The 14,144-nt window shown below is 48.4% G+C and overlaps 1 protein-coding gene across 3 annotated transcripts; it reads right to left on the reverse strand.

Annotated features, from left to right (window-relative positions):
- Positions 1-291: 291 nt before the first annotated feature.
- Positions 292-13,835, reverse strand: KLF15 (KLF transcription factor 15). 3 transcript variants are annotated; one of them, XM_048956946.1, is made up of 4 exons: positions 13,603-13,835; positions 12,186-12,198; positions 6,223-7,330; positions 292-1,176 (listed from the first exon to the last, which is right to left on the reverse strand). In XM_048956946.1, the coding sequence occupies exons 1-4, from the start codon at positions 13,747-13,749 to the stop codon at positions 1,008-1,010; spliced, it is 1,437 nt and encodes a 478-aa protein (XP_048812903.1). In that variant the 5' UTR covers positions 13,750-13,835; the 3' UTR covers positions 292-1,007. The 3 variants fall into 3 exon arrangements, with proteins under 3 accessions (XP_048812903.1, XP_048812902.1, XP_048812901.1); XM_048956945.1 differs by lacking the exons at positions 12,186-12,198; positions 13,603-13,835 and adding an exon at positions 10,940-10,979; XM_048956944.1 differs by lacking the exons at positions 12,186-12,198; positions 13,603-13,835 and adding an exon at positions 8,361-10,415.
- Positions 13,836-14,144: the final 309 nt, after the last annotated feature.

Here is a 14,144-nt window from a genome sequence, read left to right on the forward strand (position 1 = left end):
TGAGTGGGCAGTGAGTTCTCAATGCTCGGCAGGTGCAGAGCACAGTCGTTTGCAAGCAGCCTCCTGCTGCCTTACATATTAGACAACAGCTCTTCTGCTAAAGGCAGTGGATGCTTCAAGGCGAAGGAAAGCAGTTTCCTTCGATTTGTGGGCATCCTTTCACCCTCAATGGTAGCACAGGACAGGAAAAACATGAGCATGGGATGCAGTGAGTCACACCAAAAGGCCTCTGCGCCAAACCATTTCATCCAGCCTGAGCTTTGGGTTTGTTTGGGGTACATCATAGCTTAAATATATATATATATATATATGTATGTATGTATGTATATACATAAATATTTATATATAGCCCTAACCAAGGAAAAGGTAAATGCAAGCTGGAGAAATGAGAGCGGTGCAGAGGCACGTTCCAGTACTCGCATGTCTCGCCTCCCCCTCTCCCTGACTCCCACTGTTCCTCCTCCTATGGCCGGCCCCTACAAATCCTTGGCTTGGGCGACCCAAAAACAAAGGAGTTGTTTTCATTTCAAAAGGAATTTGCTGTTTCCAAACTGGACAAATAGAGCAGCTTAATAAAAACTCACAATGAATGGCCTGTACATGAGCAAAGCCCTCAGGAATGCCAGGGCTATAATTAACTAGCAGCAAGCAACTCTTACATTTTCCTGTGCAGCAGAAAACAGCTAAAAATAAAACACTGTAATTTCCAAAAGAAGCAGCAGCAAAGGAGGGAAAGATAGAGAGAAAGGAAAAAAAGCATCCTTAAAAAAAAAAAAAAAAAAAAAAAGGAGACAAAAAAAAAAAGGAAGAAACATCCCCCTCCCCTGACCCCAAAATATCTTCATTCTCAAATCATCTTTACAGGACACGGGATACTCGGACACGGTGGTATCAAGTAACAGCATTGACTGTTCTGTGAAGACAAATAAATTATCACTAGAAATGTAGTGAGCAAAGTGCTGTCATCGGCTGCTGTGGGACGGCTGCGGGAGGGGAGGTGGGAGCAGTCAGTTCACGGAGCGCACGGAGCGGCTGCTTCGCGGGAACCGATGCACCTTGACGTGTTTGGACAAGTGGTCGCTTCGAGCAAATTTCTTCTCGCAGACGGGACACTGGTAGGGTTTCACCCCTGAGTGAGAGCGCCGATGCCGAGACAGCTCATCTGACCTGGAGAACCTGCAAGAGAGGAGAAGGCTTTTGAGACAAGTGAAGAAATTCTCTTATGGCTTCAAAACATCCCCTGGGGTCACTGGGAGATTCTTCTTGTGGAAAAGCCGAAATAAGCAAATTGAAAGGGACAGGACACACAACAGAACCACTCTGGTCCCAACCAGTGGCCAGCAGCAGCGATGGAAACACACAATTAACCCACATAAACTCTGAACTTGGTGCAATGCATGGAGGCAATATTTGTTTGTAGAACACTTGCACAAAGCCCAGTAATAAGGGTAAATAATATGGGTACAGCTCAACTGAGACAGCTCTGCTCCTTATCCCCCTGCGAGTCCCCTTCAAAGACAGTCCCTCAGTCTCTCTCTTGGAAATCCAAGCACAGATCCTTCTCAGGCGGTGGGAAGAACCAGCATCTCTCAGGAGAGCTCTGCTCCAAACTCCATCACCAGCATCACAGCAGATGCATGCTGAGATGGGCCCCAGATAATAGCCACAGTTACACAGAAGCTATGCAGTTTATCAGATCCAGCCAAAAATTGGCCTTTGTACATGCTCCTGCTGGCTAAACAAAGAAGACTTAGTATGTCAGTACCAGAGATGGTCAGTGTTATTGCAGTTGAAATCCAGGTGGGCCCCAATGACCGTTAGCATCGATACTTCAGGAGCAAACTGAAGTCAAGATGGAGACTCTAATTCCCAAATTTACCTCCCAGAGTCATTTTAATTTTAGATGTTTCCCAATTTTCATCTGAACAGAAACATCCCCAATCAGCCATTGTGAATCCCACATTAGGCATTAATGAACTCAACTCAGCCAATCCTTTGGTCTCAGCAGCTGGCTCTTCGTCCAGTCTGGACATGACTGGGAACCATAGGGTTAATTAACAATGTCACACTAAAACAGCCTTGTCCAAATGGGTACAAAAAATTTGCTGCTTGACAAAGGGCAATTAAGTGTTTTGTTGCCAGAACAGTAACAAAGAGCAGTACAGAAAGCGAGCTTGCAAGAAATGGTATCAGCTGTCTATTTACAATAAATAAATGAAGTCATGGGCACTAATGGAATAAATGGGGGAAAGAACATGTAGAAAAAATGTGCCCTTCTGAAGCAAAATATCACATCATCAAGCGGGTGGGTACACTGTTTTTATGAAAGGGGAAAAACATGACTGCTGGGCTCCTATGAATAAGTCCTTCATGCAAAGAAAATAAGTTTCCACATAAAGGTTTTAATTAGCAGAGATCTCCTGCCATGAGCTGCAGAATGAGGTGCGGGCACTGGGAAAGGTTCCTTCCATTCCCACAGCACTTCAGACTAGCGCTGCTGCTCAGAGAGAGCCATGTGAATGAAGATATTCCCCTAAGTGAGGCATAGAAAGGATGCATCCATCCAGGGGTTTTTCTGTGGGAAAATCCTTCACCTATTCTCTTGCTTTCTTTGCCTTGCCCTTGCTTTGATGTCCTCAAAGAGTCACAGGCGCCAAGAAGAGCAGCAGGCAGATGCTCTAATGGAGCCACCAATTCATTTCTTGCTGTCTCTGTGGGACTCGGCTAGGCAAGGAAGGGACCAGTTGCCCATGGTGGCAAGCACATCCAGGAAAAGAGGGAGCAGAGGGAGGAAATCTCCTTTGCATAGAGCTGTCCTCTTATATACCAACTTATCACCCTGAGGAGGAGTGAAACCAGATGTGACTGTGCTGCCTTGTCCCATGTCCTTGGCTGTTAAGGTCACCATCTGCAACACACACAGCTAATCCTGACAAAAGCTTCACAAGCACATTTCAGTGGGAAATGCATGGATAGTGAGGGCGAAATAGGTGCACAGAGGGAACAAGCGGCTCTGCTCCAACCCAGGGAGCTCAGATGAGTTCATCCGATAAAAATACTCGCTGCTTCATAACGATGTCCTTAGCTGAAAAGGCAGGAATGTTGCAATACTGTTCTCCAGCAGTCATGGAAAGATCAACTTACGGAGCCCACAGAAATAAACGTCAAGCTGTCAGTGCGTTGACGAAAAAACAACGCAAAGGTTAGGACAAGGAAGCCGGGAGATCTGGTGGCCTGGCTCCACAGCGACACGATATTTGCAGTACATTCTGGCACTGAAACCATCCCCAAAGATGCTGCACACAATCCCTGATGGAAAGCCAAATTCAAATGAAAACAAGGCACCCCCAAGGAAGACCTCAACTAGCCCAGCTTACTGCTTTTTGCAGGATTCCTCCTTTGAAAGAAAGGTAGAGGGAACTGGGCAATCCCACAGAAACTGGAAGTCTCCTTCATCCCTCTCTCTGCTGGTTACCTGTAACCACATCTCCCTTGGAGACCAATCTTGGAGCTCTGCTATGCATGGGACTTCCAGCCATGCAAGGACCCATGGCACACAGGACATCAAGGTCAGTAGATTCAGTGGGAACTCCATGGTCCCAGCCATGGCCACCAGCCCCAGGGCTGCCACTGGTTGTGCCTCTGCCCTCTGGTGCAGAGTAGGCCCTGGATGCATCCTGAGCTGCTCCCAGCCCCTAAATCCTCACAAACAGGATGTCTCATGCAGAGTGGGTTGTGGGAAATGCTTCCAGATGAAGGATGTGCAGGACATTTGAACAGTATTGCCTAATCCCACAGCTTTTCATGCTGCAGCCTAGGGGAAGGACAGCAAGAGCTCTCCAGCTCCTGACATGGCAGAGCTGCTGGGCCATCCCGGCATGCTGATGGAGCCACCTCAGGAACAGAGAACCAGAGGCTGCCAAAGGCACAGGACATGGATCAGCACATGAGTACAGAGGAGTATGGAGCACGGTGGGTCACCTCACCACCTCCTCCACTCGGCCAAGCACACCCAGTGCCAAGATTCAGCCTCCTCGTTGGCTTTCCCACTGTCTCAGGGGCTGAGGAAGGGTCTGCAGTGCACACAGCCCTACCCTGGTGTACGCAGCTTCCTCACAGCAGCATCGCCCAGCGAGCAGGGTGAGATTCAGTCCCCCCCATGTAGCAACACTTTGTTGCATTTTTGAAATGACCATCTTCAGTGAGCTCACATCTCAAGTGTCTTCAGTGAAGAATAAATACACAAGCACAAGAATGTGGGGAAAGGGGGAGGAAGCAGAGCCCAGCAGTGCTTTAGTGTTTAAATTCATTCAAGATGATCTAAAACCGGGGGAGGACAGAGGATTTGGATGCTTTGACGTAAGTCATGTGGGACACTGACTGCACTTCTGGAAAAGGCAACAATTCTGTTCTGATGGAAGGGGCTGAGTAATTCAGCACTCAGCAGGGTCTGACATGGGAGCAGGGTGCACGGAGCCCTTCTGGGCTGCTCACCTGGAAGTATGCAAGTACGGCCACTGGCCTCAGGGTCCCTAACAACACATCCCATGCCTTTAACCCCTGCAGCAGCCGGCTGCAGTGCTCAGCCTCCACCCATCCTTGCCCTACATGCTTCCCCGCAGCTCTGCAGCCTGGAAAATGCCTTCTCTATAGAAAAACAGAGCAGGTCACTCAGAGGCAACACTTCACACTCCTGATCCTGAGCCACAGAAGTCACAGGAAGCACTGCTGTAAATCTCAGCATGGACCAGATCCAAACCTCACGTGCTACATGCATTTGCCATAGAAATGGGATTTTTGTACAGGGAAAGCCAACACAAGACCCAGGGGCAGGATGAGTATCGCTGTCTGCAGTATGCACACTCACAACAAAATAAATGCGTGACAGGCCAGGGGCAAAGTGCCTGTGCCTGGTGGGACCAGTGGGCTGAACAACACGATGTTGCTTTCAGCACATCCTGAGCAGCCGCTGAGCCCTCCGCTGTGCCACACCACTCACATGCACGGAAAGAAAATCCCCACCCATCTGCAGAGCCACACAAATTGAAATATGTATATAATAAACAAAGAAATGAATTTAATCGAATCATCTAGGAGGCAAACTTCAAATTTGGGCCAGTTTGGGAACAGAGGATTCTGCCACATTCTGACCTTTTCCCTCCATCCAATTCTGCCATCTCTAACTGCTGCCTTGTCTCACAAAATTGCATTTTTACTCACTGTTTCTCCTGTTACTTTTTACCTTGTCTGTTGCCCACAGTCACCACCTATTTCTTCACTAGCCATTGCTCACTGGAGCTCTGAAGGATATTCTTTGGAAGAAATCTGGTTTAAGTTAATACAAGGGAGTTAAGGCTATGTTTTGCTCCCATCATCAGTCGGGGTGCTTTTAATTAACACTTGCCAGCAGGCAGACTGTTAGCACAGCTAATTGGAAGGAGAGACAGAGGCCTCCATCAAAGTCTCTGGTAAGAAATTCAACTTTTCTTCTTTAATTTTTTCAACTAGCATTAAAAAAAAATAAAAAATTAGAGATTGCCTCTACAAAACACTTTGCTCAATCAAACCTGCAATCTTCCATTCAATTCCATCTTAGCCTTCTGGGGATGCTGTTACATCTGACAGTTTTTTGCAACTTTGAGCAGCACCCACGCGTTTTTCTCAATCAGTGCAGAGAATAAAACCCAGAGAGCCTGGAGTGCCACTGCCAGCACTTGCAGAAGGCGTGGGATGGAGCATGTTTTCTACAAAACTGCACAGAATGCTGCTTTTCTTAACCATACTCACTTAGTACAGCTCTTCACCAACCATGTTTAGCCCTGTGCAGCCCTGATTCACACCATGATTCTGCCCTAAAGCACCCTGCTCATTTGGTACCAGCTGAGCATCTGCAGCTGCCGTGTTGCAACCAGGCTATCATGAGTGCAAGGTACTGCCTGCAGTTACAAGCTTAATCTGACCATTTTAGTACAAAATACAGTTATAATAGGCTTTTTCTTTTCTTTTTTTAAAAAAGACGCTCATCCAACTGGTGGCAGCAGGTGATGTTCTGCCATTTAATATATCAAGTCCATTGGATTACCCAACAGGAAGAAAAGATCTTAATTCTCAAGCAAACAGAGCCAGCTTTGGGAACAGAAATTGTTCATAAATGAGAGTGCAAACCTATTTGTTCAGCAAGTTAGAGGGGGGGATGAGACACTGCTGTGCCCTGATACTAACCTCCATCCGCAACCTGGCCACGTGCAAGCAAAAGGCTTTTCTCCCGTATGCCTCCTCAGGTGGGCTTTCAAATGGCTGCTTTTCGTGTACATCTTGGTACAACCAGGGAAAGAACATTTGTGCATTTTAATGAGTTCTGCTGCAGGGTTCTTTTGAAATTTCTGACCCATGATGATTCCCGTCTGACCCTGGATCATGCCTCCTGGCCCAATTGGCTTGGCAGCGATGGGGACGGGAGCAATGCGGACAAATTTAGAGGGCAAGTTCAAATTGGACGACTGAACTATCTGGGGCACAAGGGCAAACGTCTGTCCTTGGATGTTGACTAGGAGCTGTGCAATTTTAATGTTCTCCTGTGCTGGTCCTTGGGAGCTAGGGCTCGTGGTGGACTCCTGTTTGATCTGTACAGGCTGAATTTGGAGCATAACCGGTATGCCATTCTCCAGGGACACTCCTCCATTTGAAGCTTGGCCACCTTCCGTCGAGCTGTTCAACTGTTCATTTTTACTCTCTTTTAAAGTAGCACTGGGTAACATATGGTCTTTTTGCTGTAGCGAAGCAACAGAAACTTGGCTGCAAGCTCTCAAGTCCTTGGTCTCACTTTTAGGTCTTTCTTTGAGCTCCAGCTCCATGTTTTCTTCCAGAAATTCCTCAATTTCCTCAAGCGTGGGCTGAAATGGTCCAGAGTCTTCCATATCCACAGCGAATTCAGGCAACCTAAAATACTCCTCTTTCACTATGGGCTGAAGTCTCCTTTTGTCCCACCATGACACAGCGGTGTTCCCCAAAGATGCCTGGGACAGCAAGTAGTCTAAGATGCTGTCCTGACTCTCCGCACTGGATGTGCTTCCATAGCTGGAGCTGAGAACCTGGGATTCCGGGCTGGAACAAGAACAAAAGCTGGACGAGTCGCTGTCATCTTCTGACAGAGGAGAGGGCAGCATTTGGTAGGACCTCACCCCTGCTGTCATGTCCCTAAAGTATCCCAGAGAAGACCTTGTAGATGAAAAGGATTCATCAGTAGGCACCAGGTGATCCACCATTCCTGGGCGAGCTCTTACAGGTATCCCAGCAGCATATACCACGCAGCGAAGGTTCAGGTGAGAGCCTGGGTGCAAGGAAACAAACCACCAGCAGTCAGAAGTCAGTTTAATTATTCACCTCCATGAACTAAACCTCACAAAGCCCTCCAGCTTGCAGGAAAGTCCAAAGCACGCAGCCTCACCATGCACATGCTGCTGCACGCTTTGCTACGTCTGTGCCACCCCTAAAGGACTGCCAGGGCTGAACCGTTCTGCAGGATTGCACCACGTATTTACAAAAGAATTCTTTCAGAAATCATTTCACAACTGCATGTGCTTCAGATTTACAGCTCCCTTCCAGAATATTACTGCCAAAAGGAAATAAATTATGGGCTCTCACCTAGCAGTGAAGCCAAGAGCCAAAGAAGGGAAGGGGAGAAGAAAAGAAAAAAAAAATTATTGAAATTTTTACCACCCCAAAAAAACAGAAAAACAAACAAACAAAAAAAGAATTTTATTGCTGGGGTCCATAAAATGCAAATCCTTCCCTCATCTTGTAGCTTTCCATCAACGTTATTTTTAACTTCCTCCTTTCCACAAATACAGGCTAATCAGCGTAATGCAGGGATCAATCTGTCAGGAGCCAAAAATATTTACTGTGCTTCAGCATTCACTAGGCGGATTTTCCCCTCCAGATGTAATGAATCAGTGTGCCAACGTCATCATCACCTGCACTGCCCTTAACAAGGTTGGCACAGCGCTGAGCTAATTACCGTGGCCAGCTGCCGGCTACCCGCACCCCATCCTTCACATCCCATCCCTTCGGGTACGGAGATCCTGGTAACCCAACCCTTGTGCTGGGTGCTGAACTGGGACGGCTGGAGTGGTCCCAGTTCCCCCTGCAGAAGTGGGATCCTATGGGACTGCACTGAGCCCCAACCCCGTGGCACCCACACAGGCAGCACCGCAGCGTGCCGACAGATGGGCACGTCCCACAGTCTCCCAGTCAAGCTAAACAAAAGGTTATTGGGAAGCAGGGAAGGCAGAAGGGGTATCTGTGGGTCTGTTGTCTTTTTTTCTTTCCTGCTTCCCAGGGAAAAGAAAGAAGTTTCTTACGGGCTGGAGCCTGTGCCCCTCGCAGTGACCGCGTCCCCCCGCACGGAGCGCACAGTGGCCCTCAGTCATCGGCTGAAGGTGACTGATTGAAAGCAGAGCCCTACGTGTGCATAATAAAACAACTCTTTCTGGGGAAGGCATGCGGCAGGCAGAGATAGAAGTCATTTGATCAGCCTATGAGGGCTGCATGTGTGAATTAGGAGGCATGTGACCAGCGTGAAGGAAATGCCACTCAGGCTTGTTACACGCTGTCATTTTCCACAGGCTCTGCCGCTGCATTTTGGACGCTTTGCCATGAATAGTCAATAGCTCCGTGCAGGGACAAGAGCCTTCCTGCTGCTACTGAAGCCCCAGCTCCAAGATTTGCCCATCTTTGCCTCCTCTGGGGAAAAATGAAAAGCCGTATGTGTGCTCGGCAGCGAACGTGGCACACAGCACCCTCAGAGACCTCCATCCCACTGACAGCATCTATTCATATTTTGCAGGAAATAGGGGGGAAAAAAAGCCTCATTTCTTAAAGACACAGCTTCCTCCTCCATCCACACAGGGAGGCTGAAAGAGCTTAGAAGCGAGACCGCGTGTTCCCCTGGTTTGTGCAGCTCCAAACGCTCACATGTGCTGAGCGCGAGGAAGTTCACACAGAGGTTAGCGGCTCAGCCTATAACCATATCCTATAGTAAAAGTGAAGAGCCAGAAGAGCTGAAATTTGACACATGGCTCAAAGAACCAACAACAAACTGAACACTGCTGGAGGAACTCTCCGCCCGGACTGCAGCAGAGCGGTGCTGAGAGCACACTGTGTTTTTTCTAAGAAACGCTGGCGCGCTCTGAGCAGCTGGCAAGGTTTCCTTTTGCAAAAGGAAAAAGCTCAGGTTTTCTTTAAATGCCTGCAAGAGGCAGGAAGCCACGTATCAGCACAGCCCTAAACACGGGGAATAGAACTAAACCCTGGTGTGAATGAGGGCTGAAAAGAAGGAATGCCAACGGGAGCAATGAGCAGCAGAGCTGGCAGGGGACAGTCTGTGTGCGCAGTGCCACCTGCGTCTCATGAGGACGGGGACTGTCAGGATGAACACATCATGCACAGCACACACCGGGGCTGCGTTCCACTCTCCCAAAGCTCATGCAGCAGCCAAGCGGATTTTGGGGAATGCCTGGAATGCAGGATCGAGCCCAAGCTATATTTTATCCTAAAGGCCAAGCCAACAACCGAAGGCTTTCATCCCTGCTTCGTCCGAAGGCTCAGCCAAAATCAGGAGCTTCAAAAACAAAAACAAAACGCCAGGGCTACGCGAGCGATGAGAACGAATGATGGTGTTTACATAAAGCACCTCCATCCCTGACAGCAATGTGAGCACAGGCAGCTCAGCACGGGGCAGCAGCTGCTCAACTATGCAGCACCACAGCCGCCTTCGGAGAGGTCCAAAGTGATAGGATGGCCCCCGTGCCAAAAACATGCTGTTCTGCTGAGATGTGTCCATCTAACCACCGGCTTAAAGAGCAAAATAATAATAAAGGGAGTGAGAGGGTACATTCTGTCTCACAATGACACCAAATGTTAAGCCCTGGGAATTTGCTGAGAGCTGGGGACTGTTTCCCAGTTTGTCACTTCTGGACTGTCAGCCCAGCACTGCCGATAACACAGCGCTACGTGGGCTCAGATACACTGACACTCATCTGCTATGTGTGTTGCTGCAGCTCTTTCAAGTTTAGGACTGATCCCTGCAGGATTTACCCTTGCTCCATAGGTTATAAATCAGTGCAGGCTGCCTCCTGCCACAAAGTGAGCAGTGAATTTCTAAGATATTAAAATGGAAGTCAAAGGAAAATAATAATAATAATAAAAATTATATATATATATATATATATATGGAAGTGAATAAAATAATAATCAAAATGAGAAGCCAAGAGCCAGAGAGCCCATCTGCTGCCAGCCCTGCTGCAAGGTGGCTGCACAGCTCATCGGACACTAGGGCACAACAGCACTATTTAGGGGCCTCCCTGCCTTTTTCCAACCCCACTGCTTTTGGGAAACCTCAAAACCCTCCCCAAGTCCCTATTTTCTTTCGAACACCCCTTTCACATCCAAACTTTGGCTTCCACACAAGGCAGCTGGCAGTGCCCCCCCCCCCCCCCCCCCACACACACATACCAAGTCCCCAAAACAACACATGCTAACATGGGGGGGCCAGGGGGGCACAACTCACACTCCAACACCAGCACATCCACATCTCCACCACTGCAAAGCATGTGGTTCATTGTTTTTTTAGTGGGTTATTGGTTATGCTTGTGTCTGGGTGTTTTTTTCTTTCTTTTTTTTCTTTTTTTTTGGGGGGGGGGGGGGGGTGGGTGGGAAGAGCGGGGGAAGAGGAGAGGGGTTGTTCAGTTGTTTATTTATTAGTTTTCCCTATTTTTAATATATTATTTTTCCTCTCTCCCCCTCCTCAAGCTGTTTTTTCCCACCGCTGGAAAATGTGACCTTCCCGGACAGGCAGCCCCTCGCAGCCCCCCCCCCCCCCCGCCCCACGGCGGTACCGGGGGTTCCTCTGCCGGACCGCGCACCCCTCGCACGCCCTTACCTGAACTTCTCCGCCAGCCGGCCTTCGGGGATTGCGGGGGGGGGGGATGGGGGGAAGATGGGGGGGCGGGGGGGAGAGAGGAGAGACGGGAGAAAACGCCGAGAATTCAAAACCAGCGTTGAAAACGCCAAACGCGATACCACAACGATTAACGAACAAACAAATAAATAAATAAATAGATTTCAAACCCGGAGAATCGAAAAACGGCCAAAAAATAAAATAAAATAAAATAAAATAATAAAAAAAAATAATAAAAAAAAAAAAATCAACCACCTAACCGCCAAACTGGTGGGAAAAAAAAATAAAAAATAAAAACCAAAAAACAAAAAAAAACAAAAAAAACCCGCACAACTAAACCGAGGAACGAAGAAGACAGAAGACCCCCCCCTCCGGTCCCAACAGCGCGGCGGGACGCGGAGCGGAGCGGGCGCAGCTCCCCCGGGAGGCGGCGCGCGGTGCGGCGCGGCCCCGCGGCGTAGTACTATAAACCCTCCGGCACGGCGCCGGCGGCCGCGGGGGGGCCGGGGAGAGGCTCGACCGCGTCCGCAGCCCCCATTGGCCCCGCAGCTCCGGGGGCCGGCCCATGTTCAGCCTCAATGGGAGCCGCGCATCGCACGGCCCGGCCCCCGGGGCAGGCGGTTCGCGGCCACGTGCGGATCACCGCGGGTGTGCGAGTCCCGAGCTTTCAAGGCTCGGGGGTGTGCAGGACCCCGGTTCTTCTCCTGCCCGTGGGAAATCGCTGCTGGCTTCTCCCCTGGCATTATTATGGTCGGTTTAATGTACGCATATAAAGAACTAGTTTTATATGTGCACAGTATTGTTTGTGTATCTGTATACACATATATATGCACAAAGATATATATACAACACATATGTATATATATACACACATATGTGCAAACATATGTATATATACACACACATATATGCAAACATATCGTCATACATATGTATATACAATATGTATGTATATATATACATATATATACACACAATACTGCGTATGTGCATTGTCTACACACATGTATGTATATACACTAGTTATATATATATATATGTGCGTGGATATAAAATCATAGAACGGCATAAAGATCATCCAATTCACACAGCATCACACAGAATCATAGAATCACCAAGGATAGAAAAGATCTCCAAGATCATCCGGTCCAACCATCCATCACCAGTGTCACCCACTAAACCACATCCCTCAGTACAACATCTAAATGTTTCTTTACACCTCCACCACCTCCCTGTGCAGCCTGTACCAGCACCTGACCACTTTTTCAGAGGAGGAAATTTTCCTAATATCCAACCTGAACCTCCCCAGGAGCAGCTTAAGGCCATTACCTTGTTTTATCACTATTATCAGGGAGCAGAGGCCGACTCCTGCCTTGCTACAACCTCCTTTCAGTAAAGAGCAATGAGATTTCCCCTGAGCCTCCTCCACACTGAACCATCCCAGCTCCCTCAGCCGCTCCCCATCAGACTTGTGCTCCAGACCCCTCACTGCCCCGTTGCCCTTCCCTGAATACATTCCAGGACCTCGATGTCCTTCTTGTACTGAGTGAACCCCTCAGTAGTCAACTGAACATAGTACTCAATCCCAATCCCTCTGCAATGGACACACTATTTATATATGTTATATACACATTTCTAAGTTACATGTCGTACATATGTGGGCTCAAACACGCCACCATTCATTCACTGTGTCTGTTGCTGCAGCTCTTGCTTGTTTAGGACCAATCTCTTCAGGGTTTTCTCCTGTTCAGTGGAAGATTTTAAATCAGTTCATCGGTGGTTTTTCAAGTTCCGTTTACATGTTTCCACCCCTGGAAAGGCCCAGGCCACGCTACCAGAAGACAGCCTCATGGCAGCAAACCTGTACAACTTTCTGAGATCCCCATTAGGAAAAAATAGGATATTAGGAACAATTTCTTCTCTGAAGGAGTTGAGATGCACTGGCAGAGGCTGCCCAGGGAGGTGGTGGAGTCACTGTCCCTGTAGGTGTTGAAGAAATGTGGAGATGTGGCACTGAGGGATGTGGTTATGGGCATGGTGGGGGCGGGTTGGGGTTGGACTTGGACATCTTAGAGGTCTTTTCCAGCCTTAACAGTTCTATGATTCTGCTGCTCCAGGACTATGGGCTTCGGAGATGGCTCGGCAGTGCCCAGGCAGCCCCCATGGCTGCAAACCTGGGGAGCAACAGAAGCTGGGCTGGGTGGGGGAAGGAAGCCCTGGGGGGTCACAGAAATGGTTTGTAAGGGGTACTGAGGGATGGGAGGGCTTTGTGCCTTCTCTTCCCCCCAGGGAAGTGAAGTTTAGCTTGATGCAATGCAAAGGCATTAGATTGAGAAATTCTGATACAGCTAAAATCCCAGACCCTTAAGATTGAGCTTATTGGAATGAGAACTGCTTGCTTGTTCAGACAGGGAATTACCTTAGAATGTTTAGTACCATGGAAACAAACAAAATTTACAACCTTCATTTTACTATTATGACCTAAATATGCATTGGGACACATTAGAGGTCTAAATTTTGGACAACTTCTTTAGATTTAAGTTCCAGTAAATTCCAGCTTTCTACTTCAGAAGAGAGAGGAAAATCACATATTTACTCACGTGCAAGTAAAACAGTGCACGCCCCAGTTCTGCTTTTCAAGCTGCTTTCACTTCACGAGGCCAAATCCTTTCCGTTTCCCCACCAGCACCACCATGCAGGGCTGGCTGCATTCTGTTGTTACACAAAAGCTGAAGTGTGCAGAGGGCTCTGGCAGACCCAGATGCGTGCAGCTGCTGAGATGAGATGTCCATCTGCCTTTCCTTGTGCCAGTGTACAGCTGCACGCAGAGGCAGTGGAGGGACCCGTGGCTTTACCTGCTATGGACGAGTCACTTTGAGGGATGGGTTGAAACCTGTTAAACCAGGTAACAAACTGGTGAGGCTGAGCCCAACTGTGCTGGTTCATAGGATGAGTAACTTCAGCCACAGTGCAGAGCCCTGCAGAGCACTGTATCCATTTAATACTAGGCAATAGCAATCACTAGGAAGCAAAATGCAATGGAAATGAGCACACATGTAATTAGGGGTTCTGTAGTTCTCCAAGATTTTCCTGGGGAAAAAAAAATATGCAAGTAGGCAACACACAGAGAAAATGAGTCCCCAGCATCCGGGATGAGCCTCTGACTTGAGCTTGCTTGTGCACTGTG

Source organism: Lagopus muta, chromosome 11 (assembly GCF_023343835.1).
Source record: "Lagopus muta isolate bLagMut1 chromosome 11, bLagMut1 primary, whole genome shotgun sequence".
NCBI lineage: Eukaryota > Metazoa > Chordata > Aves > Galliformes > Phasianidae > Lagopus > Lagopus muta.

What these genes read in the sequence shown, in the direction of transcription:
- KLF15 (XM_048956946.1), bottom strand. Translation starts at nt 13,749, where the DNA reads ATGGACATCTCATCTCAGCAGCTGCACGCATCTGGGTCTGCCAGAGCC. An exon ending in TGGCCAGGTTGCGGATGGAG is followed by an intron (nt 1,177 to 6,222) that starts GTTAGTATCAGG and finishes CCTCTCTTGCAG; the next exon opens with GTTCTCCAGGTCAGATGAGC.